This window comes from Canis aureus, chromosome 8 (genome assembly GCF_053574225.1).
Source record: "Canis aureus isolate CA01 chromosome 8, VMU_Caureus_v.1.0, whole genome shotgun sequence".
Lineage (NCBI taxonomy): Eukaryota > Metazoa > Chordata > Mammalia > Carnivora > Canidae > Canis > Canis aureus.
Window position 1 is genome coordinate 61,962,348 of NC_135618.1, and position 27,146 is coordinate 61,989,493.

The 27,146-nt window shown below is 59.1% G+C and overlaps 2 protein-coding genes across 15 annotated transcripts in view; one reads left to right on the forward strand and one right to left on the reverse strand.

Annotated features, from left to right (window-relative positions):
- The window catches only part of CHLSN (cholesin), a 147,980-nt gene that overhangs the window by 5,835 nt on the left and 114,999 nt on the right, over positions 1-27,146 (reverse strand). For 7 of the 13 annotated variants that reach the window (XM_077907504.1, XM_077907496.1, XM_077907495.1 and 4 more), the window contains 5 exons: positions 24,931-25,130; positions 18,411-18,492; positions 14,354-14,515; positions 9,030-9,138; positions 7,843-8,051 (listed from right to left, as the gene is read on the reverse strand). In XM_077907504.1, the coding sequence (XP_077763630.1) occupies positions 9,094-9,138; positions 14,354-14,515; positions 18,411-18,492; positions 24,931-25,130 (489 nt within the window). In that variant the 3' untranslated portion in view covers positions 7,843-8,051; positions 9,030-9,093. Of the gene's footprint in view, positions 1-7,842; positions 9,139-10,192; positions 10,301-12,012; positions 12,062-13,755; positions 14,516-18,410; positions 18,493-24,930; positions 25,131-27,146 lie in introns of those variants that run through there. The other 6 variants (XM_077907498.1, XM_077907499.1, XM_077907500.1 and 3 more) reach the window with 6 other exon arrangements.
- Positions 1,716-9,551, forward strand: CYP2W1 (cytochrome P450 family 2 subfamily W member 1). Of its 2 annotated transcripts, XM_077907483.1 has the most exons (9): positions 1,716-1,914; positions 3,421-3,583; positions 3,884-4,033; positions 4,108-4,265; positions 5,671-5,844; positions 6,185-6,323; positions 6,439-6,623; positions 6,792-6,933; positions 7,235-9,551. In XM_077907483.1, exons 1-9 carry the CDS (start codon positions 1,741-1,743, stop codon positions 7,453-7,455), a joined length of 1,506 nt encoding a protein of 501 aa, XP_077763609.1. In that variant the 5' UTR covers positions 1,716-1,740; the 3' UTR covers positions 7,456-9,551. The 2 variants fall into 2 exon arrangements, with proteins under 2 accessions (XP_077763609.1, XP_077763608.1); XM_077907482.1 differs by having other exon boundaries at positions 6,439-6,933.

The following is a 27,146-nucleotide window of genomic DNA, read 5'->3' on the forward strand; positions in this document are numbered from 1 at the left end:
GTGGGTGCTATGGGGGGCCTGCCCTGATGCCCCTCACCCGCAGCACACCCAGAGGTGGGGGGGGGGGCGCTGCGAGCGCCTCAAACCTGGCCCCCTTCCTCTTCTGAGAAATGGGGGTGACCCCGCTAGGCTGTCAGCAGGCGCTAAAGGGTCTTGCAGGTAAAATGCCAAGAACTGGCTAAGCCGGGTGGTTTGGTAAAGTCCCCCCTCCGTTCCCCCCTCCCCCGCAGCCTACACAGCCACACCCTGCAGGGGACAGTGCCTGCTCCTAGGTGGCTGCCAAGAAGTGTGGGCTTCACACCCAGTGTGGCTCATAGGTGCCCAGGCCTCACCCACCCAAAGGAGGAGGCCATGGAGGACAGGCCCCCACCTCCGACCCTGACTTCTTGCCTTCACCCCCTCCCACAGCTCTCCACCCAGCGCCTTGCTTGCTCCTGCTTCCAGGACCTGGAATACCCTTCCCCCTGGTGACTCACATGCTCAGCTGCAATGCCCGAGGTGTTCCAGTGGCAAAGCCACTGCCACGTGGGTCTCTGCTGCAGAGGGGGTCTCTGCTGGGGGGCCCTTTCTGGATTCCTGACCACCAATTTCTGTGGCCCTAGCTACTGGTGGAGCCTAGCACACACAGGTGCTCAATAAATGCTTGCTGGGTCAATTACGTGGACTGTCCTAGGCATCCAGGACCTGCAGCCTATGCACCTAGTAGCGGCCTTGGACCTGGCACTCAGTCCAAATGATCGGGACACAGCTGTGAGAGAGCTGTCCTTCTTCACCGCAGCCTGTGGCTGTGCAACGGGACAGTCTGCCCACAGACAGTAAGCACCCCGATACAGGAGGTGTGCAAATGGAGGCTGGAAGGGGTGCTGCTTCGGTGCTGGGGTTCGTGCAGGGGCATGGACGGCATCCCCAGGGGACGGCCCCACCGCGAGGGGCCCAGTGCGGGGACAGGGTTCCAGCTGCCTCATGTCAGTGCAGGTGGCGCAGAGCAGGCCCAGCCACTTCTGATGCCAGCAGCCCTCCCGCTGCTCACGGCTCCTTTCCACAGTGGCGCCTCCTCCCCTCCCAGCCGGGGCACCGGGGTTGAGAGGACCAGAGTTCAGTACAGATAGACAAGGGGTGGGGGGCTCATAAACCCAGCCAGCCCCTGGCCCCACCCAGCCCAGGCCAGTGCCTCCCGCTCCAGGTGACAGTGCCCTCAAAGCCACCAGGGAGCAGGTTGTCACTCAGAGACTCTACAGAGGACACTCTGGCAGCCTTTGAAGGCCCTGGGATTTGGGGCATTTGCTCTGCGGACCCTCACGGACCATCCATCACCAGCGTCTCCATGGACATCTTACTCCATGGGCCCTGCTGAGGGAGACTCGGGGCTCCCCTCAGAGCTAGAGTGTCTCAAAGCCCCACGAGCCCCAGTTCTGATGGGGAGACGGAGGCAGAAGGCAGAGCCCTGCCAGGAGGGGAGGACTGGCCACCACGGTGTGCTCTCTCTGGCAGGCAAGGGATGAAAATGCCCCAAGCGTGAGGCCTAGATGCCAGCCCCCTGGACGGCCCCTGGCCCCCTGGCTCCGTGCCACAGACGCGACCCCACATTCCACACACGCCTGTCACTTTAAGCTGCCTGGCTGTCCCCTGCAAACTGCTCGGTCCACATTCTCGGGTTGGGGGGGTGAGGCACTGGCACGCCCTCCCAGCGGCCTATAAGGCACAGGGTGGGGAGCTGGGGCCTCGCCGCCTGCCGTCCTCATGGCCCTGCTGCTCCTGGGGATCCTGCTGCTCCTGGGGCTCTGGGGGCTGCTCCGAACCTGCACCCGCACCCCCTCCTCAGCCTCTCGCTGGCCCCCTGGGCCCCGCCCACTGCCGCTCATAGGAAACCTGCACTTACTGCGTGTGTCACAGCAGGACCAGTCACTGATGGAGGTAGGTCAGGGCAGGTTGGGCTCCTGCCACCTGGACACCCCAGACCCATCTCAGGGGAAGCTGAGCCTGTTTTCCAGGATCCCTATGGGTTAGGAATTTTGTGTCCCAGCCTGGCGCTGGCCTGGTAGGGGACACAGCAGGCCTACGTGCCCATCCTGCCTTGGGGAAGAGAAAGACATCCCGTCCTACAGGGAAGCAGATAGGCTATTTAAGGAACAGAGGGCCAGGAGTGTCAGGCCAGGAGGGCCTCCTGGAGGGGACAGCATTTGATGAACGCTTACAGGAGAGCCAGGACTGGTGGCAATGGAGGGGAAGAGGCAGGTGCTCCCAGGAGTAGTACCATGCAGCAGAGGTCCAGCGAGGGAAGGAAGCTAGACTGGCACACAACTGTGCTTACAGGGTAGGGGGCACCTGCTGGATGTGGCTGCTTGCAGCCTGGGCTTCCGGCTGGCCGGTCCTGGCCACATGCTGAAAGCAGGCCGCCCTGCCCTGCAGCCAGGAGATGGCAGGCCCACGGGTAAAGGAGGTGCAGGCCTGGCCCCCACAAGTACAGCCCAGCCAACCGTGCCCCAACCAGGCACGCCTCCCACGACCACTCCACCCTCCTTCACCAGAAGTGCTGCTGCTTCCAAAACCCGCCTCGAGGCTGCCTGGTGGCCCCCAGGCGCTGCATGTGGGTAGAGAGGAAGGGGCTGCAGCCTTGGCCTCTTAGGAGAGCTGCTGCAGGAAGCACCCTGGGTGCCAGCGTTCTCAGGCTGGGCCTGGTGTCATGCCCAGGGGCACTGTCCCGCATTCGGGGACTAGAGTGGGTGTGGATGGGAAGGGCAGGTCTGGCTCCACCCCTCAGTGTACGTGATGGACAGCAACTCACATCTTGCCTCCAGGTCTGTTTCCCCATGTGTGAAGGCACAGAAGGGGAACAGGCACACACAGGGGCCCCAGAGGCCAGCCCTTGCTGTGCAGTCTGGTTCTGCGCCTCCAGGCTGGGCAGGGGGGTTCGTGTGGGACAAGCTGGCCAGTCGAGGCCTGGGCACTCCCTGCTCCTGTCTGTCTGGGCTTCAATGCTGAAGGGGGACTGAGCGGGGACAGGGCCTCTGCTCCCTGTGCTGACCCCGGGCTTCTACTGCAAGCCACCCTGCAGACAGCCCCTTCTACTGCCTGCCTCGTCTTGGGGTCCCAAGGAGCCCTCTCTGCTGTTTCCCCTGAAAAGAAAGCCATGACCGTACTTCCAGCACCACTGGCAGCCCCCACCCCTACCCCTGGAATGGAGGGGGAGGGGGCTCAGCGGGAACAAACAGGACACTGCCCCCTGGACCTGGCCCCAGCCAAACACACCTCCTGCACCTTTGCTCACATGCTCACTGCTGGTCGGTTTCTACAGACCCTGCCTGGGCCATCCCTAACTCTGAGTCTCCCCAGGGCCTACCCTGCTCGGGCTGCACCTGGGGGGGGCCACAGGGAGCTTGGGGGTGGGGCCTCTGGCTGATTCCTTCCTGTCCCCACCAGCTCTCAGAACAGTATGGGCCGGTGTTCACTGTCCACTTGGGGCGCCAGAAGACGGTGGTGCTGGCTGGCTACGAGGCTGTGAGGGAGGCCCTGGTGGGCACGGGGCCAGAGCTGGCTGACCGGCCCCCCATCGCCATCTTCCAGCTCATCCAGGGAGGTGGGGGTAGGTGTGCGGCGCGGGGTGGGAGGGGGCAGAGGCTAGCTGAGCAAGGGAGTTCCTGGACCCTGGGAGAGGGAGGTCTGCCTCTCTGAGCAGCAGGAGAGTGTGCCCAGTGTGGGTCCTGGGGAGGGACACAGTGTCCACATGGCAGGGGACCAAGACACAACAAGATGGACACGGCTTGCCAAGGTCAGCTCCTGGGAGAATAGGCTCAGCACTAGGGTGAGGCCCAGGCCAGGCCCCTAACTTGCTCCCTGCCTGCATCACCCCGGGCTGCTCACGGGCAACTCCTCTGGCCTGCAGGCATCTTCTTCTCGTCAGGGGCACGCTGGAGGGCCGCTCGCCAGTTCACCATACGCACCCTCCATGGCCTGGGTGTGGGCAGGGGGCCCATGGCTGACAACGTCCTGCAGGAGCTGAGGTGCCTTATGGGGCAGCTGGACTGCTACAGAGGTGAGTAGGGGTAGGGAGACTCCTGGGGGGAGGGTGACCCTCACCCCCTAAGGCTTGTCTCCCCACTCCTCCAGGTCAGCCCTTCCCCCTGGCCCTGCTCGGCTGGGCACCCTCCAACATCACGTTCACACTGCTCTTTGGCCGGCGGTTCGACTACCAGGATCCTGTGTTTGTGTCCCTGCTGAGCCTGATCGATGAGGTCATGGTCCTCTTGGGGACCCCCAGCCTGCAGGTGAGAGGTGGCTGCTCCCAGCCTTGGGGTGGAGGTCAGGGAGCTGAACACAGGCTTGAGACTGGGGTGGGGGGTGGTCTCAACACTGCCCCTGCCATAGATAGGTGAGCTGCTACCTTGCAAAAGCAGCACCAGACTAAGAGCCAGGAGGCCCAAGGCCTGTCCTATTTCTGACAGCAGTTGGCCATGTGACCCCAGGCCAGTCCCCTGTGCCCTCTGGGCATGAGGGGGGTATAGGACAGGGGTCCCCATCTGCCCCCTCCCACACCTGCCCATCAGTAGCAGACGTACCTGCTCAGAGGTGGGGATGGGGACTGAGCATGTCTTCCCTCGATGTGTCCTGTCCTCCCAGACCTTAAACCCAGGGACCATCCACCCAAAACGAGTTCTGCACAGAAATGACATGAACTGGGCCTGCTGACATTCAGAATTCCCAGGGGCACATGCATTTCACTCTTTCCCAAAATGTGAGGTATTTGCTGTCATGACCATTTGTGTGATAACTCGCTAAGCGCATCCATCTGCTTGTGGTGTGTGCATTTATGGTGATGTCATAGCTCCCGGCCTCTCATGGACCCGTGGTCATGGGCAGGAGGCCAGGGCTGACCACAGAGTCTCTGGCCCTCATGCTTCGGTCCTAGGAGCCTCTGACGTCCTCTGGACGGGAGGATTTGGCCTCCTGGCCGAAGCAGGCAGCCCCAGGAGGCTGGAGGGCAGAGAGGTCGGAGTAGAAGTTCCCAAGCCTCTGTCCCTGTGCCAGCTCCTCACCACAGAGGCGTTCTGTGTCATCCGATCCAGGGAGCGCATTTGCGCTGGGGCACACCCCCGAGAGCCGCAGATATCTACATGATGGGCACGTGCTGGCCCCTCAGACCACCTGGTCAAACGCTGCCATGACCCCCCTTTCACAGCAGGGTCAGCCGAGGCTCTGAGGTTTGCAAAGTCATTTTTAACAATTGGTAGTAGGGTTCAGTTATTCCCACACAGGCAACCCTCTCCCCCTCTCCATCCTACTGGCTCTGGTGGATGGAGGGCGGGCATGACCACAGCCGTCTGCAGGAGTGATATCACCCCATCAAGGTGTGTGGCCTGTCCAGTGGTGCCCCCCTTCCTGACCTGGGACAGAGGGTTTTGTGGGAGTCCCCTCTGGAGTCCACCCCCCCAAACCTCACCCCGCCCCCTGCTGTTCCCACCAGAAGGGTCAGGGGCCCCGCACACGAAGCTGGGCGCCCTCTTGTGGCCACGGGCAGGACCCACCCAGGCTGCCTGCCTGGAGTCTGGGGCTGCGTCTGGGGAGGGGACCTGGACAGGTGAACGTGCCTGCGGGGGTGGGGGTGGGGTGGGGTGTGGGTGTGGTTGGGGCCTCCACCCTAACCCCAGCTTCTGTCTCGCCCTCTGTCTTCAGCTGTTCAACATCTACCCCTGGCTCGGGGCCCTCTTCCAGCTGCACCGGCCAGTCTTGCGGAAGATAGAGGAGGTTCGAGCCATCCTGAGGACCCTCCTAAAGGCGCGGCGGCCCTCCATGCCCGGGGGAGGCCCCGTGCAGAGCTACATGGATGCCTTGATTCAGCAGGGCCAGGTATGGGCAAGATCCACCCTACCACCTAAGAGGCCTGGGGGCATCTGGGGGCCTAGAGTTGGGGTGGGGTTCATGCTGGTCCTACTCCAACCCCTCCACCTCCCAGCTGGGGGGTCCCTCTGAGCCTCAGTCTCCCCATCTGTGAAATGGGCATTTGCAGTGCCTGCCTCAACAGGTGGCTGCAAGGATGTGGTGAGCCCAGAACATAGTAGGTGCTCAGTGGACTTGGCTGTGCCTTCCCAGCAAGTCTGTTTTCCATCCTTTCTTTGAGCTCAGAGCTGGATAGGGGGCTCCATGGGGCCTAACCTCTAGCTAAGTCCCATCAAACTCACCTCTGCAGGGGAAAGACCCCCAAGGCCTGTTTGCCGAGGCCAACATGGTGGCCTGCACCCTGGACATGGTCATGGCTGGCACAGAAACCACATCGGCTACACTGCAGTGGGCTGCCCTCCTGATGGGCAAACACCCAAGTGTGCAATGTGAGCTCCAGCCTCCCTTCCCAGCGCACAGCCACCTGCTTGGTGGGTGGGGGTCTGGCAGGGCCTAGAGGCTCAAGGCTCCCAGAGACACTGGCGCCTACCCTCTCACTTGCAGGCCGGGTGCAGGAGGAGCTGGACCGTGTGCTGGGGCCCGGGCGGGCCCCCCAGCTGGAGGACCAGCGGTCACTGCCCTACACCAATGCTGTGCTGCATGAGGTCCAGAGGTTCATTACCCTCCTGCCCCACGTGCCTCGGTGTATGGCGGCTGACACTCAGTTGGGCGGCTACCTGCTCCCCAAGGTGGGCACCCCCCTCCTGGACCCTGACAGGGGGCAGGGCCCTCCATCCCTCCTTCCCTCTGCTCTGGGCCAGGGTGGGCCCCGCTGGGAGTCCCCTGGGGGGACCCTCTCTCTCCGTGCACACCCCCAGGGGAGGGGGTGCCAGGCCCACCTGCTGCACTGCCCACAGGGCACGCCTGTGATCCCCCTGCTGAGCTCTGTGCTCCTGGACAAGACACAGTGGGAGACCCCCCGCCAGTTCAATCCCGGCCACTTCCTGGATGCTGAGGGGCGCTTTGTGAAGCGGGCAGCCTTCCTGCCTTTCTCTGCAGGTATCCACTGCCCTCACAGGTGGGGGCAGCATGGGGCCCCTCACCCCCACATAGCCTGGTCACCAGAGACCTCGGAAGCTCAGGCTCAAGCCTGCTGGGCCTCCCACTGTCCGTAGCCTCAGAGCTGGCCTGCATCCCGGTTATTGCAGACCTTGCTCTCAGATAGCCCCCACTCTGAGCCCTCTCTCATCCCCCCAGAGACTCCCCCCTCCCTCTACTCTAGGAAACTGGCCAGCTCCCTGGCACAGCCTGCAAAGAGCAGACCTGGAGCCCCCAGCCTGTGCCTTGGTTTCCTTTGCAGGCCGCCGCGTCTGTGTAGGGGAGAGCCTGGCCAGGTCAGAGCTGTTCCTGCTCTTTGCTGGTCTCCTCCACAGGTATCGCCTGCTGCCCCCACCGGGCCTCAGCCCCGATGCCCTGGACACCACACCCGCCCCGGCTTTCACCATGCGGCCTCCAGCCCAGGCCCTCTGTGCGGTGCCCAGGCCTGGGGGCTATGACCAAGGAGACTGGGGGAGGGTCTGAGTCACTCCCCCAGATCCCGGCTTGAGGTGCTCTGTGGATGGACAGACAGACAGCCCCTCATGGGGCCCCCAAAGCCCTTCCTTGGCCTGATCCTGTTCTTTAGGGGCTCAGTCTCCTTTCAGTTCCCCATACCTGGAGTCGTCTATACTCCTCCTCCGGTCTCCCCAGGGCAGCTGAGCTCCCTCCCTGCCCTCTGCCCTCAGACCCCCCACCCGTACCTTAGGTGCCCCTCACACTCCAGCAGTGAAGCACCCCCTCCCAACCCACCCCCATGCATGCCTTCCTGGGCTCCCTGCTGCCTCTTCTCCCCACTCCCCCTCCATGCTACCCTCACAGTTCCCCACAGGGCCAGTGGGGAACAGGTGCCCCCCAGGCACAGATGTCTACCTGCAGTTGGGGGTGCAAGGTGACATCCACTCAGAGTCCAGCCTGAGACCTGCGTTCCCAGCAGGTTCAGTCTGTGCTGTGCCAGGCCCTGGATGGCTGGGGCTCCTGCAGATTCCATCCTGTTCTTGGGACTCCTCGGTGAAACCAGGACCCTGAGCCCTGGACATGGGCCAGTTGAGGGACAGCTGCCACCCAGAGGATCGGGGACCCTGAAGGGGTAACAGCAGAACTTGAGCAGGAAGGATGAGCAGGAGTTTGCAGGGATGATGCCGGAAGCCCCCTCACAATTGACCCTGTCGACCTTATGGGACCCTGAAGCAAATGGGTGCACAGACCCCAAAGCCCAGCTTCCATTCTCTACACTCAAAATGTACCAAGGCCCCTAGGAGATGTTCTTGGGCAAGGCGCTGTGGCTGACAGGGCCCAGAGATGCCAGGTCAGGGGTGCACAGCAAGGGCTCTCTATGGACCTCCATGGGACACCCCCACACCGACCCACTTCCTGTTTATCTGAAATTCAAAGCTATCTAGTCTTGTACTTTGGTGGCCTGGGAGCCTGGCAGGGTGGAGTGGGCACTATGGTGGCTCTAGGCCACCCTGGCCACCCTTCCCTGTCCCAGGCTCTGGGTGGGGGGTGCAGGGGGCTGGCAGGAAATGTGAGGCAGCCTCTTGACCAGCTGCCATACTCCAGAGCCTTTTCTCTGGTCCCTTCGGATCCTCTTTTTTTTTCCCATGACAGAAGCCTTTGCTTTTTAAATTCAAAACCTTATCTGCGTCAGAGGCAGAGCATACAGGAGGGCAAGCTGGCAGAGGGGTGGAGGGGTGGGTTGAGGATGGGACAGGGAGTTAGCTATGCTGGTCCATTCTGCCTGAGTAGCTAGCCTGACAGCACCACCTTCTCTGGGGAATGCACTGGGCGTAACCCCTCCCAGGGAGGACAGGACAGGGGGCGTGCAGATGGGGTCAGAGGGCCTCCCTGGGGGAGGGTGGACACGTCACAGTGAACACTGGGCTCTTCAGTCACGTGAAGTGTTGGCAACATTGTGGGGAGGCTCCCACGGAGTATAAACCAGGCATCGGGACAAGTCCCGGTGCAGCTGCAGAAAGGGGTCCCTGAGGCCCACAGTCCCAGTGTACACAGAGGGTGCCCCCTAGGGGAGAAACGGTGGGATCAGGGCGTGACCCTACCTGGGAGCCATGTCCAGGGGTGAAAATGAAGCCGCCCAGGACTGTTGCGATCAACATATAAACCTCAAACCACGGATGCTTCCAGATGTGCCGTGTCTGTGCAGGACCCCTGTGGAGGAAGAGAAGGGGTGTTCTGGGGGAGGGGTGATGGACTGTGCCAGTATGGGTTTGTTTCTAGGAAAAGCTGGTGGCAGATTAGGAGTATGCACTCTGTCCTTCTATTCCTTCTGTCTGAAATACCTGACACCCACAGAGAGTCCAGGAGCCTGCCCTGAGGGCCGGGCCACTTTACTCTGCAGTTGCATGGTGCAAGGACCACGGATCTGACCTAAGTTCATCTCAGTGAACAAATCGACAGCATTCTTCAGAGGACGCAGAATATTCCAGAATGGCTGTGGAAACCCTTTCAAGAAGCTGTGGGTTGAAGAGACTTGGCTGCTGGGGACGGGGTTGATGGGAGAACATGGAAAGCCAGAACAGGGGAAATGTGAGCATTCCAAGCGAAAAGCTGCTGTTACGAAAGTCTCCTATCTTTATGGCAAACACCGTGTTGCCTGGACCTTGGTTCCAGAAGCCACTCCTCGCATAGGAGTGGGGTCTGCTGCACCTCCCGCGTTGGTGGGCTTCAGGCAGGGGCAGGATGCAGAACCTGAGCCACGTGTTTCCTAACTTCTAAGAACAGGTGTCAAAATGAACCACTCTCCCTAGTGACTTATGTTTTCTCCAAAGAAGCCAGTAGGACTAGTTGATGTTTTAATTGGCCAAGAACAAATTTGAGAAGCCTTTCTGCCAAGTGGGAAGGTGTAGATCCTAGTGGAAAGCCCTCCACAAATGTGCTGCTCTGGGTCCCTTCCCCCAGGGTGGGTCCTCCAGGTGGGACAGGGTGGGGGGCTCTGGTGGAGGGTACATGGCAGCTCTGGCATGAGATCCCCACAGTGATCTTAATGCCCTGCTGGTCCACGATGTGAGCCTGAGCTTCCTGGGGTCCCCACACCAGGTACTCACAGCTTGGCATGGATGCAGATCTGAGGTGGGCTGGGCACAGGGCTGGTGCACGCGGGACCCTCGCCCAGCCTGGTCAATGCTTGGGAGGCAAGCAGCCTCTGCAGGGGATCCCTGAGTCCCCCATTCTCAGGTTCCCTTAACCCCTGCCATGAACTCACCAGGTGCTGTGAAGTGAGGGCTGCGGCTGGGCCAGCTGGCTGGGACCAAGGAGAGCCAAGGCTGCCGACTGGGGAAAACCTGGGGAATATCCATCCCTTTTCACCCTACTTTATGGAATTGACACAAAATAAGCATTTTATACACTAAAGGAGAACAATGTGCCAAGTCTGATGTCTGACCTACGAGGTCACCAGCACATTAACGACACACGCATCTCCATGGCCGCCCTGGACCCCACCCAGCAGGCCTGGCTTAGCGATCACATGGAGACCCTGGCCTGGGGCTGCCTTCCCCCTGCAAAGAAGGGGGCCCACCACGCTGTAGGGACAGACACACGGGGGGCTGAGAGTCCTGGTCCTGAGGCCCCTCTAGCCCTAAGCTTCCTGCCTGCCACTGGGCAGGGCAGTATCTGTCAGAGACATTCCCACTGGATAAAGACTGGTTTATTTAAAAACAGACAGTTCTTCTGGGACCTGGGGAGGAAAAGCATTGTGAGCGGCAACTTGGTAGCTGGTCCCCACTTCTCACCATAGGAAGTCATGTTTCCCCAGACGTAAGGGAAGCCCGAGGAAAGCTGCTACGCCGGAGGGTGGGGGTAGGGGCTGCAGGCCACTGTTGGTGGTGCTGACGGGCCTGCTGAGTCTGACACCCACACCCCCGCCTGAAGTCCCATCCCCGCCATCGCCTATTCTGACATCCTAGTGGTGCTTGAGACCGTCTATGTGATGGAGGCATAGAGCTTCGGTGAGAACAGAGGTTAAGGTGACAACAAGCCTGTTTTACCGTTTTCTTTCCAGAGCCCAGTGCTTTGCCTCGAGCTCTGCAGAGAGGCCCTGTCTCTGTTCCCCCTGGGGTGTCATGAATAAGGAGGTTGAGTGTGTGTCACACCTGCATACCCCGGGTAGCCATAGGCTACATTGGTGCCTGAGCATCCACCCAGCCCCTGCCTCGTGTTTTGTCACCGCAGATGAGCTGGCCCACCGTCTCCAGGATTTCATTTGAGTGGTGTCAACAGCGTGCCCTAGTGGCCTGTCTTCCCCCACCCAGTGCCCCGCAGTGGCCCGTATTCACGCTTCTTCCCTTTTACTGGTGAGCACCGTGCACTTCAGTTTCCTGTCCAGCTGCCAATAGACATCTGAGTTATTTCCAGTGTTGGGGGTGTTGGCGGGAAATCACTAGCCACTGTCAAGACATTTCCTGGCCCAGTGGCCCCATGCAGCCTTGGTGTGTGAGGGGCTCACAGACAGCCCCTAGGCACCCCTCGCTGTGGCTTGGCCCCAGGGCTCAGGCCTGCTCACGTCACTGCCCCTGGCGCCTTGTCAGGGCCACTGGACTGGCATCCCTAGCAACTGAGGCTGGGCCCACACCCACACCTATGCCTGTCGACAGCTTTGTCCAGGTGACATGTGTCACCTCCCTCTGTACCTTCCCGAGAGCACAGCACTTCATGCTCCAACAGGAGCTCATAGGGAGGAAAGAGCCCCCGCGTCTGGTATTGGGGAGCATCCTGCTATCCCCACCGATTCTAGCAACAGAAAATGAGGACTTGGGACCCATCACATTTCCCTTTCCAATGGGGCTGCCAAGAAACCCAGAGCTATGGTTCTTGATCAATCAGCTGATTCCTTAAAAAAAAATCTGCCCTTTCCTTGTATCTTATGGGTCTTCCTTTCTATGTCTAGTTCTCAGAACAGTTTTCAGGGTGCCTCAAAGCTGGGACACAGCCAGGCTGGCACTCAGATTGTCTGTGGTGCCATAATGCTCTCACAGACCTGCACCGACTCATGGTGCCAGAGGGCTTCTCTGCTCAAGTACTCACCTGACAGGTACTAGGGAGTCAGGACTTGTCATCTGTCTCCAGAAGCCACCTGGGACAAAGAAGGGGTTGGACCAGTTGCTCCCACCCAGAACTGGACACGTGCTTATGTGTGTGACAGGGATTCCAGCTGCACCAGTGGATGGGGGCCAGGAAGTAGTGGAGCATCACCCCTACCACAGGGGTGCCGCTGAGGTGTGAGGGCTGGGTGGGAGGTGGAGCAGCATGACCCTGAGAACCCAGGGGTCTGGGTTACAGGTGAGACGAGGGTAGGCCCAAGGACCAGCCCAGGCCCCTCTGAAGTAGTGGGGTGCTCCTGGGCCCATGCACCTGAGGCCCTAACCTCATCATTCAGAAGTGTCCCTCAGCACAGGTGCTTCATGATGACTGAAGCTGAAGTCACAGTAGAACCTGAGGCTGGGGATGGTGCTGGGGGTGGGGGGCTCTGCTGGGGGAAGGATGGCCTGGGGGGGCGGACAGCGCTGGGAGGGGATGGTGTTGAGGGGGCACTGCTGGGGGGGGGAACATCGCTGGGAGGGGATGCTGGCAGGGGGAACAGCTGGAAAGGGACAGCGCTGTGGGGGACACTGCTGGGGGTGTTGGCACTGTGGGGGGTGCGACACTGTTAGGGGGCACTGCTGGGGGACAGCTGGGAGGGAAATCACCAGCCACTGTCAAGACATTTCCTGGCCCAGTGGCCCCATGCAGCCTTGGTGAGTGAGGGGCTCACAGACAGCCCTTAGGCACCCCTCGCTGTGGCTTGGCCCCAGGGCTCAGGCCTGCTCACGTCACTGCCCCTGGCGCCTTGTCAGGGCCACTGGACTGGCATCCAGACAGCCCTCGGGAGGATGGTGCTGGGGGGCTTGGCTGGCCCCAGGCCTTCTCCTAGAATAAGGAGTTTACACACAGGCCTGCAGCCTTTTGACTCTATTAGCACTGTGATGTACAACGTAAGCAGGTCACCTGACAAGCTTCATGGTGTCCTGGTTACCTACTGCACACGCCCCTGGAATACAGTTTATAAACCTGTGACATGAGCAGGACGTGGTGGGGACAGCTCATCTCTGCTACAGCCCATGTCACCTGGGGAAGCAGCCATCTGCAGACTCATCAGCACCTGAGCACCCCCCATGTGGCCTCCTCACATGACTGGGGCATCCCATGTCAGTGGGCCAAGTCCCAAGGGCAAACGTTGGGAGAGCACCAGTTGCCTCCTCCTCCTGCCCTTGCTCCAGGATCACACAGCGTCACTTCTGCTTCTTCCCATGCTGGAAGTTGAGCTACGTTCCAGGGGCAGAGCATCAAAAGCCTTGGTGGACAGGTTTTAAGACCACCACACTTGTCTGCCACCCTATGAGATTCTCCACAGGTCCTGGGAAGGGCAGGCCTGCTGTGTGCACGTGGCCCAAGCAGAGGAGGTGTGGGCCTCCGTGCCCTAAGTGACTTTTGAGAGAGTTCAGCACATGTGGTTTTCTGGGAATGGGGCAAGCATGTCCCGTGTTTGTGCAGACAGCAGGCCTGTTTCCTTGCTGGGGTGGCTGTGGGAGGGCAGCCAATATGGTCACTGCCAGTATCTGCAAACAGAGGCCTATAGAGCAAGTGCTCAGTGCCAAGAGGCAGTTGTGCCACATGGGGAGCTTGCCGGGATGCCGTCCTGGGGGGCCTCAGCCACAGCCACAGCCTGATGCACGCTCAGGAAAAGCTCTTCACAGTTGGGACAGGCAAATGAGAATAAGATGCACAGAATAAGAGCCATAGCCAACAGACACGGCCGGTTTTATTGAAAACACAGCCAGGTTTTCCTTGGGACTGGTCAGTGAGGCCCCAGCAGACTCAAGGAGGGAGGTGAGGGATGGGCGAGCCACGGCCCAGACCCACTGGGGAATGCAGGCAGGTGACCAGGATGCTGGTGGCCGGCAGCAGAGAGGCACTCTCACCCCCCACCAGGCACAGACTACAGCTGGAGGGAAGGGCTGGCCCTGGTCAGTCTCTAAGACATTTCCAGTAGAAAAATAGACCTTTCCCTCAATAAGCAACTTCCCTGGGGGCCTGAAGCCAGGATGGCATCTTCTAGGTTATGTTGGAGTGGTCACATTCTGCTGTAAAGGGACGAAAACACATCATCATCTATAAACAGTTTGGCCATAGTTAGTCCTTCCAAGGGTCAGGAGCCAGCAGGAACGGGGACTCAGTACCCGGGAGTCCGTAGGCCCATTGGTCACTGATCTGCTGGTAAGCCTGCCTGTCCCTCGTTGGGGCCGCACCTCCGGGAGGCAGCAGCCAGCTGCATCCTGAGAGTGGCCCTGGCCCACTGGCCACCCCCCTAGGAGAGCAACTGCAGCACCTGCCGGATGCGCTGGGTCTTCCCCTGAGGAAGGGGGTCCATGCCGCCAGCCTCGTCCAACTTCTGCATCAGGGCTTCTGCCTTCTGCACTGTCAGCTCCCGGGCCCGGCCCTGGAGTCCCTCCAGGTAGGCCAGCAGTGTGGAGAAGAGCTCATCAGGAACCTGGGATGGGAAGAGGATTAGGGTGTCAGGGACCAGGCAGGGTAGCGTGTGGAGCGTGAATGCTGAGTAGTGGAGAAACGAGGTGTTCACAGTCTGGCCCCAAGCTCCAGGCAGAACTCCTGGCCCAGCAGCTGCACCCCTGCGCCTGCAAGAGGAACCCCCACCCTTGCACCAGGCCCGCAGAGCTCGGCGGCCAGGTAGCAGCACCCCATCAGCCCCTGGTATGCCAACTACACAGGTGGGGTGGGGGAGGGCCTGTGCCACACACCTGCTCCCGTTCTGTCCATGGTCTGCAAGACCATGGGACTGGGGAGGCGAGGAGGAAGGGCGGGCCTCCTGCAGTGACCCTTTCCCAGTCCTAGGCTGTTCCCTCTACTGGCTTCAGGCTCAGCAGCCACGGGTTCCTACCCCCTCCAAAATGCCACGAAGCCAAAAGTAAACACACATTAGTGAGGAGAGAGACTTCTAGGACAAAGAATGGAGGTCTGAGGGGGATGAAGCCCATGCTGATAAAACCGAGTTCTGCTGCTGTCACCCCCACCCACCTGACTCTAGGTTCAGCTGGTCCCATCCAGAGGCGAGAGCAAAGGAATGGCCAGATCCACTTAAGAACTGCCAGTGACCCCCACATCTCAAGTCTGAAGCCACAGTAGTGGAGGTAGAGGCACTGGCAAGGACAGATGCCTAGAGCAAGGGGACAGCGCTAAGGCCCAGGTGGTAACCCTCCACCCATGGTCAGCTGGTTCTGACAAGGGCACCAGGACCATTTGATGGGGAAGGAGCTGTGGTTCCAACAGACGGGGCTGGGACCACTGGATGTCCATGTGCAAGAGCAGGAAGCTGGAGCCTACCTCACACTGTACTCAGACCTCAGCTCAGAAGGGGTCAGAAACCTAGAAGTGTGAGTTAATAAACTCTAAAAGAAAACATCACAGAAAATCTTCATGACCTGGGATTCAGCAACGGCTTCCTAGATGGATCACCCAGAGCACCTACAGCCATTGACACAGGAAGTGCAGGGACTCCAGTGTGGTGGGCTAGGCACACTGCTGGGCACAGGGAGAGGGCACGAGAGTTCACTTACTGAGGGGGAGCCTTCCCAACTGCTCTCCCACAGGCTGCCTCCCTTCATCTCGCACTGCCCTCTACTCCATGCTGTCCCCATCCCCTCCCTGCATGCGCTGCCCCCCGACTGGCTGCCCACCCCCTCACCAGCTTCCATAGTGTTGACAGCCAAGCCTGTGTCCTGCAGCAAGACTAGAAGATTCTATTCTGAAATCTAAGAATACAGGAGAGAAGATCCAAGATCCTGAGCCCAGCCTATCAACTGGCACGGAAGCACACAGGCCACTAGGGTGCTTGCAGCCCTGGCTACACCCACAGGGTACCACATCTGAGCAAAGTCTCTGATTCCAAAGTCAGAGGCCAGGTCACGTAAACACACCATGCAACCTGGATAAAATAAAAGTTATACAGAGAGAAGATATCGCAACTGTATTGTTACCATCCTTAGAGAGATAAGGAGATATGATCTGTTCATAACACGGGAATAAGATGCTATAAGCAGCACATCTCAGAGGGAAGCTGTGTCTTCATCAACAGGCGTCACTGGCCGTCCTTGCTTACAGAGGTCACCCTGGTGTGGTGGGTGTTTCCTCCAATGCCAGTGATGCTGGGCTCCTCTGCAGGTGTTCACTGGCTACCTGAATCATCTGATCTGGAGAAACGTCTACATAGACCCTCTGTCCATTTTGAAATTGGGCCGCCTTTCTGTTACCAAGTCCATCCACTGTGGGGAGGACAGTCTATTCAATGGATGGTGTGTATTCACACCTAACTCACCACATACAAAGTTAACACCAAAAAAAACAAAAAACAAAAACAAAAACAAAAACAAAACAAAACAAAAAAAACAAAGTTAACAGCAATAGGTCAAAGGCCCAAATTTGCAAGAACAAAACTAAAAAACCCTTACAAGAAAACAGGAGAGTTTTCCTGACCTTGGGATAGGCAATGATTCCTTAGTTATGACACAAAAAACACAAACAACAAAAGAATAAATAGAAAAATCAGGCTTCATCAAAATTATGACCTCTCCCCAGCACACTTCGCACTGCAGTGATGACTAGGTGGCCTCAGGGGGATGCGGATAACCGGGAAGCAAGGGCCATCTGGCTGCAGCAGTGGTTCCGGAGGTGCCCTGGGGCTCCCTCAGGAAGCAGTGTGTCTACAAAGGCTGGGAGTGGCCTGGCCTGTGGTCACTGCCCAGCACCTCTGTGCAGGAGCAGCTCCAGCCCCAGGGAGCAGAGGGGAGGACACAGACCCGGGACGGGTGGTCAGGGCACAGAGGTCTCTGCACATAGCTTCCTGCTGGCTCCTTGTGTGTGATACCTGCTCCCAAGAGCTCTGGGGACAGAAGTCTGTGCCCTAAGCTGCAGGGAGTGGAGAGCTGCCATGGGGCTGTGCAGGACAGTAGGGTCACAGGGAAAGCATGCGGTGTCATTGCCCCGAAGTGAGGCTCTGCCACAGGTCACACTGCCAGCCTGTGACTCCTGCAACACCCTGGCATCTGTGTGGACATCTGCCCTCCCCACCCTGCCATACCCATAGCCTCATTTCAGACTGTGGCTGTTAGGTGCTTTCTCCACAGAGGTCTCCCCCCATCATGTGCAGACAGGCACCGTCAACCTCTCCATCCTAGAGCCACCACAGTTGTAATGAAAACTATACTTGTCAAAACAAACGATGGCAGCAAGGGATGACCACCTGTGAGAAAATCTACACTGATAGGGATGACCCTGCAGCATCACAGGGGAGGCAGCCAGGCCCTCCCCTAGAGCAGCATGCTGACTGACAAATGCAGAGGAGGATGCACACTGTGTGCACAGTGACCACTGACCCAGACAAGAGCTCCTGCTTGACCAATGGACACAGGTGGGATGAGAAACAGGGTGTCTGCATAATCTCAAAGCAGCTCTACAGACATGGCTCCATAGATCACCACAGGAGCAAACCCAGCAGGTGTCCCCTGAATCCTGACTTACATCAGGATCAAACCATCCTGTACCTGCTCCTGGGTGTGCTAGGAGGACACAAATACACGCCCCTGGGTGTGATAACTGGCCTCTCCAAGCACACCAAGGTTGTGAAGGAAGATCCAAGCTAAAGGAAATGACAGGGACTGACAAGCAAATGTGACTGCAGATGGGACCCTTGCCCATGGATGCCAGTAAGAACCAGTAGAGCCCATGGTGGTCATGAGAGGCCTGGCTCATCCGCAGGAAGAGGATACTACAGCATTCTGGGGTAACACAGTATCTCTTCTACCACACCACACCACCCACCCCTGGATCAAGAGCGCCTGGGAAGACAATTCCCCTATGGTCAGCAGCTTCCTTGGGGAAGGTTCAGCTCGAAGCAGGCAGGCTGACAGCCCAGGACCCAAGCCTGCAAGCCCCTGGCCCAAGTCTTGCCCTGGACAAGCAGGGATTCTTCCTCTACAGCCCCAAGCAAATCCTTTCCTTTGTAAAATCAGGGGTTGGACTGGGGACCCCTGGCGGGGTTCCTACCACAAGTGCTAGGGCCTCTTTCTTAACCATAGTCTTGGCCAGGCCTGGCTGCTGGGGGCCTGCCCTTCCCAAGCCCCTGCTGGAAGGGAAGCCTCAGGCTCCCGTGGCCTAAGCAGGCCCTGCCATCCTGGTCACTGGGACATTGACCCCCACCCCCAAGTATGCACAGACTATCATCTGGGAGATCCCTACGTCCCTGGGAATGCACACATCTCCTCTCCTCCTCCCCACCAGGTACACACACCTGGTTACTGTTGTACACGTGCACACACACCTGCCCCACCCCCCCAGCATGTACATGTATCTTCCCCCCAGTGCGCACACACCTGGTTGCTGTCGTACATATGCAGTAGCAGCCAGGTCTGCCTCGTCTTCTGAAATCTCCAGTTATCATGCTTCTCGGCCCAGCTAGGAAGCAAGGACAGAACATTTCAGGTGCTGGCAGGAGAAGCTGGATGGGTCTGTGCACCGGGTGTGTGTAGGTACTGCCCAAACCTGCCAGCTGGAGGGTAGCAGCCAAGGAGCAGGAGCAGAAGGGCTTCAGGGACTTGGCACTGGGAGGACACTTCACTTCTGCATGCCCTCAGGGCCCTCCCCAGCTAGGCCTGCCTCCACATCTGTACACAACAGCACAGGGCTCTTTCTTCCAGCCCTACAATGCCAAAATTTTACAATGCCAACTTGTACATCCGGAATTCTGTGGTATCAGCCATTCTTGCAAAGCCTTTATCATGTATTATGGCAGAGCCTGCCCACCAGAGTAGGGGAAGCCTTTAAGCCAAGAGCTGTGCGTGGAGGGTGAGGGACAGCAAGCTAAGAGGAGCCAAGAACCCCCAGCCTTAAGGGCCATGTTGTTTGGGTTGCTCGGATATCAGGGACAAGGAAAGAAACCGGCCATGCCAGCTCTGTGCCTCTGCTAGAGCCTCCTGATCTGCATGTCAGCAACCTGAAGGCCTCCGAGGGGCCAGGCCCCCACATGCCAAGACCATGGCAACAAACCCAGCCTGCTCACATGCAGCCCACACTGGAGGGGCCAAGGAAGAGGAAGCAGGTAACATCAGGTGTTGGAGGAAGTAAGTCAGGATGGGTGGGCAGCAAAGCCAGGCTCTTGGAGCTGAGAGGTGAACACAGGGCCAGAGGCTGGCATATCTGGGACTTTTGGGCACCGATGGCCATGGGGCTGCAGCCTCACTGCCTCTACTGGGAAGTGGGGGGGAGGGGGCAGGTAATTGCAGAGAGGGTCCAAGAGCTCCTGCTGGCTTCACAGCTTGTGGGGCCAGGGCAGAAGCACATGATTCGCTGCTGGGCTGTTGTACACACAGTCATGTAAGAGCAGAGCCCCAGGAGCCCTGCCCCACGCCTGTCTAGGGACCAGGGGCACTCTGTGGGGCAGCCACAGAGCAGGACCTGAGCCAAACTGGACCTCTGCTTCTGTCCTCCTCAGGGAGTAGACACCACAGCTCATGCCTGGATTCCCATCTTGAATTGAAATGTCTGGATTCCCATCATTTATCAGTGAGGCCTTGGAGGCCGCCAGATTGGTCCTCTTACAAAGCAGCGTGCCTTTAGGGCAACATACTGGGGCTCTAGAACCAGCAGGTGCGGCACTCAGCTTGTGCCCCCACAGAAGCGTGAAAGCAGAAATCAGAACAGCGGTCATTAGAGGAAGTGATGGAAAAGAAAGAGCCACCACCGCCCTTTGGCCCCTCCCCACACTGATCATCAAGTCACTGGCTCTGCCTCAAATTTTCCTCCATCACCCACTTGGTAGAAACAGGCGGACTCTTCAAAAATGCTTCCTTTGCCACATGGTCTGATGTGAAGTAGAAGGTGCTGGAGAGACATAACCAGACAACAGAGAAAAGCTCTTCTATCCTGGTTCTGGGGAGCAATGGTCCACTGTGGTCCCAGCCAGACCGCCCCTGAGCAGCCTTCCGGGCAAGTCCCATGAGCTCGGCTCCTGTGACTTCCCTGCCATTCTGTGAGCCAGGGCTGGGCCTCCCCTGAGAGGTGTAGGCCCCGGGCTCGTCCCAGCTCTAGGGGAGTGGCTGCCCTGGAATCTGTTCCTCCTGGGTCTCGAGTCCTCGACACACTAGCAAGCCCTTGTTATGCTTAGTCATTCCTTGTAATAAACTTTCCCTGTGCCTCCACTGACTGCCTGCACCCTGGCCCATCCTCCTGTCGTGGAGGATGGCACATGACCTCACCCTAAGGCCTGTGGGGTTCCTCCTGGGCTGACAGAGGTGTGGTGGTGCTGAGCTCCATTGCCTGGGACCTGGGGCTCTGTGGACCTGGCTCCCATCATTGCCACGTCGACAACACAGATGGGCTGTGTGCCCAAAGCAACATCCTTGCTGGAACACCAGGGCTCTGGTCATCTGAGCCCCCATGGAGTGTTGGAATGGCTTCAGATAGGTCATGTGGGCCTGCAGGAAGCAAGGGACACAGGCTGGGGGCTCCAAGCAAGCCCATAACAAGCAGAGTGAAGGCCAATGAGGACAATGAGGACAATGACAGGGAAGACATGACAGTGGACACGGATGAGCCAGCCCGCCTATTGGGGTTCCTGCTCCACCCTTGGAGACCCCTGCTTGAGAGGCAGTGCCTTGCCAGGAGAAAAGAATCTGTATTTTAGGGAGCAGCGAGGGAGTAGGGACCCAGGGCCAGAGTAGGTTCCCTGGTGCCAGGACTGAGCACCACCCTCTTGAGGGCGTGCTGAGTCCTTAGTGGCTTCTAGAGAACTCGACTCTGGGCACCATGAGGTCATGGATGAAGGACGAGCAAGAGGCAGGCACAGTCACTGCCCAGGCCCCAAGCCCATGGCCACCCAGAGATGTGGTGTGGCATAAGGGGTGGCAGGTATGACAGCAGCTCTGAGGCTCTAGTCCCACAGTGAGCCCAGGGCCGAGGCCCTGCCTAGGCCACAGCATCAGGCAGGTTCTGTATTTCTTTTTCCTTTCTTTTTTAAAAATTTTTATTTATTCATGAGAGACATAGGTTCTGGAGCCTCTGAGCCGGTGAATGTGTCTCCTCCCTCCACCAACCCCTCCCCAACACCACGGCTCTCCGGACAACAGGCAGCACATGTGCCAACTCCCACGTTCCAGCCCATCGGTACCAGCATGAAGCAGCCATGCCCCCTGTGGCAATCCCAGCTCTCTGTGGCAGAAATCTCATCTCAGCTGACAGGAAGATCAATCCTAGTGCCTGGACTGGGACCCAGGTATAATTAGGGTCCTCAGCTGTGATGGGGTGTGCAGCCTCATGCCTGCAGGGAAGCCCTGAGCCACTGGAGCTCCACACCCTGCCGATCCCCAGTCCCCACGGCACTGCCACCCACTCAGGAGCCTCCACCCTGCCTCTGCTCTGCTTATAGCCTGCCTGGGCACCCAATCCACATTACGGCCTGCACTGGGGGTGAGGCTGTGGCACTGAGCGCACCGCGGCTGGGACAGGACACCGCTGTCAAGGAGGAAGGAGGCGTAGGTGTGCATGTCTGCTTCACTCGGTGGGGGGAGAGGGGGCTGCTCGTGCCCATGACCCCACTGGCCCGCTACAAATGTGCTCAGGGCCCCTCACTTCTCTTGACCCAGTAGCCTGGTAGCACTGAGACCCGTATCTGTCACACAGCACACCAGCCACCAGCCACAAATGCAGTGTGGGGACTGCAACAGATACCACTGGCTGCATGCAGCAGTAGCCATGGAGCGTGGCACAGAGTGTGGCCTGTATTTCAGCTCCGTACCTCCTTTTCCAGCTCTGAGCTCCTGGAGTCCTGTCTATAACATGGGGCAGTAATACCTTCCTGTTCCAGTTTAAGTGAGAGTGGGGCCCCTCCAGGAGACAGGTGCCCTCCTGCAAACCCCTGCTCTCAGGAGCTCTCTGATGCCCTGCCAGCCACAGCAGCACAGCCCGGCTGTGGTTGGGAAATGGGGCCCCAGCTACTCGAGGTGGAACCTCATTCCCACAAGGTCACTTTGTGTGGCAACAGGTATAGCTGCAGATGGCCCATGGCCTCCTGCCAGGAGGACAGTCCTGCTGGCTTGGGCAGACAGGAGGGACCCCCGGGGAGAAGGGAAGAAAACTACCAGAGTATGTCTCTCTGCCCTCAGCCCATGCCACAGGCACTTGGTGCAGGGTTCCCAGAGGAGAGGAGTTCCTCTCCTCTGGGAACCCTGCACCCTAGCTGCCTCTGTCCCAGGCTTTGACATCTCATAGGTACCCAGGACTACCCCTGAGGCTCCCACAGGGTGCACAAGCCATCACTGCTGTTTCACGAGGACACATGGAACACGGCATGGCTCCATCTGCACAGCACCAACACCTGGCAGGCACTAGGGGGCTGCAAGAGTCCATGGGGGCTGGAGGTGAGGCCGGAAGCAAGGACTACACTGCTGAGGACAGGTTGCCAACCAGAGGATGGACACGGTCCCTGGGCTGGCCTCTAGGTAGTGGGGGCAGTTTGGGCAGGGCAGTAGTCCCTGAGGTGAAAACCAGGGAGTTGGGCAATCCAGAGTGAAGCCCTCCCTTTGCCTTCCATAAGGGGTCTACACAGAGAGTGGCCATAGGCACCGCAAGCCTCCTGGCCCGTCCTTACTGCCAGCTGCCCTAGTCAGGCTCTGTGTCCTGCTGTACAGCCTGGGGTCCACTCTGTGGCTGGCATCTCCCTGGCCTGTCCACCTGCTCCTCTGTCCATCCTGGGCCCAATGGCCTTCTCTGTCTCCAGCACCAACCTAGCTGGGAGGACAGCTCTAACCTTGGCAGAAAGCAATTTGCCCAGGCGTGCAGGCTCACAGAAATGCAGACTGGCTCTCAGAGAGGCACGGATGTTGCATCTGCTCTGATCTCAGAGGACGCTGGTGGCACCCACAGTGCTGAGCCCCTGCACCAGGCAGGCCTCAGAGACTGGACAGACCAGTATGGAGAGAAGTGCTTAGACCTGAAGAGGATCCCCAGAGGGTGACAATGGGCTGGGTGTCCTTAAGCTGCTGGTGTGGTCTCTGCACTTCCCTGTGGGGCACACTCCACACACTCATGACACACAGTCGGGTCACCCCAGCCTCCCCCATGGACATCTGGGCCTAGGACTTCCCCTGGCACCCCTGCTGAGTTTAGGGAGGCCAGGAGGGCTGTGCCAGCATGTGGTCCCAGCAGACACAGATTCCCCAGCTCCCTTCCCCACTTCTTCTGGGAACTGTGGGAGGAGTGTGCCCAGGTGATACCAACACTGGAGAACTAGACACCCAAAGGGGCAGTGGTTCCAGCACAGACCCACTGTGCCCAGGAGCCAAGGCTGCAGGGAGACTGAAGGTCCCACACCGCACAGAATTACACATCATTACAGCTAATAATGGGCCAGGGGATGGGGACTCCGACCACAGTCCAGGCCACAGCTCCCTCAGCTCTCTGGCCGGCTGCTCCGGGGGTGGGGGGTGGGGGTGTGTGTGCGGCAGAGAGAAGTCCAAGAGCCTATCTGCAGCCCTCTTCTCAGCAGGCAGGCGGGCTTCCAGAGAGGAATTCCTGCCCCCAGTGCAGCCAGGTCAGGGCCTTCTAGCGTTCTGCAGGCCAGCAGGTGGAGGTTCAAGAGCCAGTGGGCAGCTGTCCTCCTGGGGAGGAGTCCATCTTCCTCACTGAGTCCATCCAGTGACCCTCCAGGGAGGAGCCAAGAGGCGGTAGCCCAGCAGCCCACGGAGTTACCTGGATTTTTGGTTCAACATGGTACAGGATGCCAGTGAAGGGGACTATGAGATGCCACCCCACCCTCATTAGGATGGCCATCATCAGAGCACCTCCGCTTGCTGTGGGGCTGAAATGCTGCAACTGTTGTGTCTGCAGCTCTCCTACACCAGTCACCAGCAAACCCTGCCCCAAGGCTATGCCCAAGACAAAGGAAAACACCTCCACGCAGAATCCTGCACATGGGCATGCACCACAGCAACAGCCACAATAGCCACGATGCATATTTGGCTATAAGGAGAGAGGAAATGCTGGCACGTGCTGTCATGTGGATGAACCTCAAAACACTACACCAGGTGGAAGCAGCAGGCCACAAGAGGCCATGTGGTGAACAAGTCCCAAACTGGCACATCCACAGTGATACAAGGGCTAACACAGTGATACAAGTTTGAGGAGGGCTCGCTTGGAGCTGGGGTAGGGAGCTGCATGAGAGCAGAAGGCTGCTTTCTGCAGTAACAAAGGTGTTCTAACCTGGCTGTGGCAGTGGCTGCATGTAAACTGTTCCCCAAAAACAATGAGGAAAAAGAGAAAGCATGTGTCCATGGCAGGCATTCTCAGGCTGACCTGGTCTCGATTGCTGAGGCTCATGGCCTAAAGAGTGAGTACAGATCGGAGAAAGTACGAACTCACTCTCTGGGGAGGAAAACCAGGAGGGGGGGCCCTGCTGGAACACCTGCCTCTACTTACCTATAAGTTTCTTTGCAAAGAGAAGCCAGTGGTGTTACAGTGGCCTCACTTTTCTTGGAGCTTCTAGAAAGTTTCCTACAAAGCTATTAGCAGTGTAACTGCCAGCCTCTACCTGGTTGTGGTGACAGGGTAAAGCAGGGTCTGCTGGGCACCCCAAGGGCTCCAGTCATGGCTGCAGTGACTGTGCCCTGCTCCCCTTCCTCTGACAGCCCCACTGGAGGTGATGATTCTGTGGTGACACCTGCCAGGACAGGCCTCAGACCACAGGAGCACCACTGGTGGTGGCCCTACTGCCCCCAGGGTCCTAGTGGTTCTGGAGCCAGATGTGACCCAGGTCACCTGAGTCCACAGCCCAAATTCCCTCCCAGGATACCACAGAGTCCCTGGACACTGGCCAGGCCCCACGCGAGGGGGGCGTCTTACCCACGGAGGTAGTCCAGGGCCAGCTGGGCCCCGGAACGCTTGGCCGGTGGGCTCTGGGCTGCTCCTGACTCTCGCAGTCGCTTCTTCTCCTCTTTTCTCCGCTCCTTCTTCTGCTTCCTCTCCAGGACCCTCTTCTCCTCCGGGGTTAGCACTGGCAGCTGGGGGGCCGTCTCCTGCCCAGCCCCCAATACTGCTCCTCCCTAAAAGTCAAGGGAGAACCAGCCTGCAAGGATGTCTCGCAGCATCCTGGAGCCCCGCTCTGAGGAGCTGACCCCTACCAGGTGGGTGGGCTGTCCCACACCCTGTGCTGGGCTCCCCTGGCAAATGGAGACACAGCTGCTCAGAGTCTTGCCCTCCTGGGGACTCAGGTGACCCTCACCCCAGGACGGGTCAAAGTTGAGTGACCTCAGCTGCATTTCCAGACCCTGTACCTGTGCTCAGCGCTGGGGACAAGGATTTCTGGGCCACCTGGAGGGCTCCATCCCATGAGGCTCTGCAGGACACTGCCCTTCGCCTGTCCCCAGCCCATTCCCACTGCTGTCTGCCCCAGGCCACCCCCAGGCCACCGCCCAGCAGGACATGAGGTACAGGCGCAATCAAAGGCACACTGCTCCCGGGGGATGGGGACGGGCAGTCTTCCCGCCACAAGGATCCGCTGAGGCCCTTCTGCTCCAGCAAACCTCTCCCAAGGAGAGCAGGAAGCTGTGCAGCTGGCAGACGCGGCACTAGTGGCCTCTTGCCCTCCCGATCTGGCTGGCTGTGGCTTCTGGACACCATTTTCCCAGACACCAGCCAGGTATAGTCCTGACTATCAAACCAAATGAGACTCAAAACCAGGTGGGGGGTGGTGGTGTGTGACTCCAGCAGCTGCACACCCTTCCCCCTTCCTGGAAAACCTACACCACCAGTGCCAGTGTCACTGTGATTCCAGCCAGGGACCTGGCTACTGCTCCCCAGGCCTCCAGAGGCCTAGCCAGCTGCCCCAGGGGCATCCAGCTTTTGCAGAGCCACGCCCCTCCCTCCGGCTGCTCCCCCACCCCCCAGGCCAAGCAAGTCCCTTCATAAAATGGCAGCGTCCTGACAACCTTTGTGTTCCCACTAAACACTGAATCCTTCCGGAATCTTCTAAAACAAAAGAGCAGCTTTCGTCAGCTCCTCCTCTGCTTCCCTTTAAAACCAGCTGAATTTACCAGCAGTGGGGTTTCAGGGTTACACTAGGGAGTCTCCAGCAGTGCCACACGCAAGCATGGACACACACACACACACACACACACACACACACACACACACACACACACGTGTGCCAGCGCAGGGCTCTCAGGCCGCCAGGACGGGAGGTGCTTTCAGAGGAGAGTCTCTGGACAACCCCCTTCTTGGGGAGGAGTGGCATCTCCGCAGATACAGCCCCAGGAGCCCAGCGCCCCAGCTGCCTGAGGGGCTTTGGTTTTTAGGTGTTTCCTGAAGTCTAGGGGGCAGCTGTCTGATGAGCATGACGTCTGCAGGGAGTTCCCCTGCCCCAGCTGCCTGTTCAGACTGCCCTGGGCCACGGTGGCCGACTGGGCAGGCAGCACAGCCAGTCTGGCACCGAGAACAGCAAACAGCCGCAGGCCAGCCTCTGCCTCCCTGAAGCCAGGCAGGCAATAGGGCAGCAGCCTTTCAGGGCCAAAGTCTCAGTGAAAGGTCAGGGCTGTAGCAGCGGGGGCCGAGGGCACATCAACACTGACCCTGAGGGCCTGGGCAGGGGCAGGGAGGGTAGGAAGCAGCTGCCCCCTTGCCCAGAGTGCTGAGTACAAACCCTGCATCTGTCATGGTGCTGGCTGTCACCAGGGCCTGGCCTCTGCCTCCTGCTCTGACCCAGTGGGGTAAGGATGCTCCCACCGAGGTTGGAGGGGCCTACCCCACAGGAGATGGAGCCCTGTCTTCTTCCTGAGGGCCCAGGTGGCCTGCGGAGTGTGCGCAGTCCCCACAGAGGGGCCACCAGGCTGGTGGCCAGGACTTGAATGCGGTGTGGCCTGTGAGGTCTGGCTTCTTCTTCTACAACACCCAGCATTAAGGACATGTGAACTTGGAAAGGACACAGATAGCTTCTTTCTCTCTCTGGCTAACGGTCACCCTGGCGTGGTGGTAGTTGGAGCCCATGCTCTGCGTCCTCAGGAGCTAAATGTGCCTCCAGAGTTGTTCAGAGGGCCGTGATGCCCACCCTTGACTGTGCCAGG

Bases quoted from the DNA above. Each gene is read 5' to 3' on its own strand.
- CYP2W1 (XM_077907482.1), top strand. From the start codon at position 1,741: ATGGCCCTGCTGCTCCTGGGGATCCTGCTGCTCCTGGGGCTCTGGGGG. The intron at 4,266-5,670 runs GTGAGAGGTGGC...CTCTGTCTTCAG, and splicing joins TGGGGACCCCCAGCCTGCAG to CTGTTCAACATCTACCCCTG. The intron at 5,845-6,184 runs GTATGGGCAAGA...TCACCTCTGCAG, and splicing joins CCTTGATTCAGCAGGGCCAG to GGGAAAGACCCCCAAGGCCT.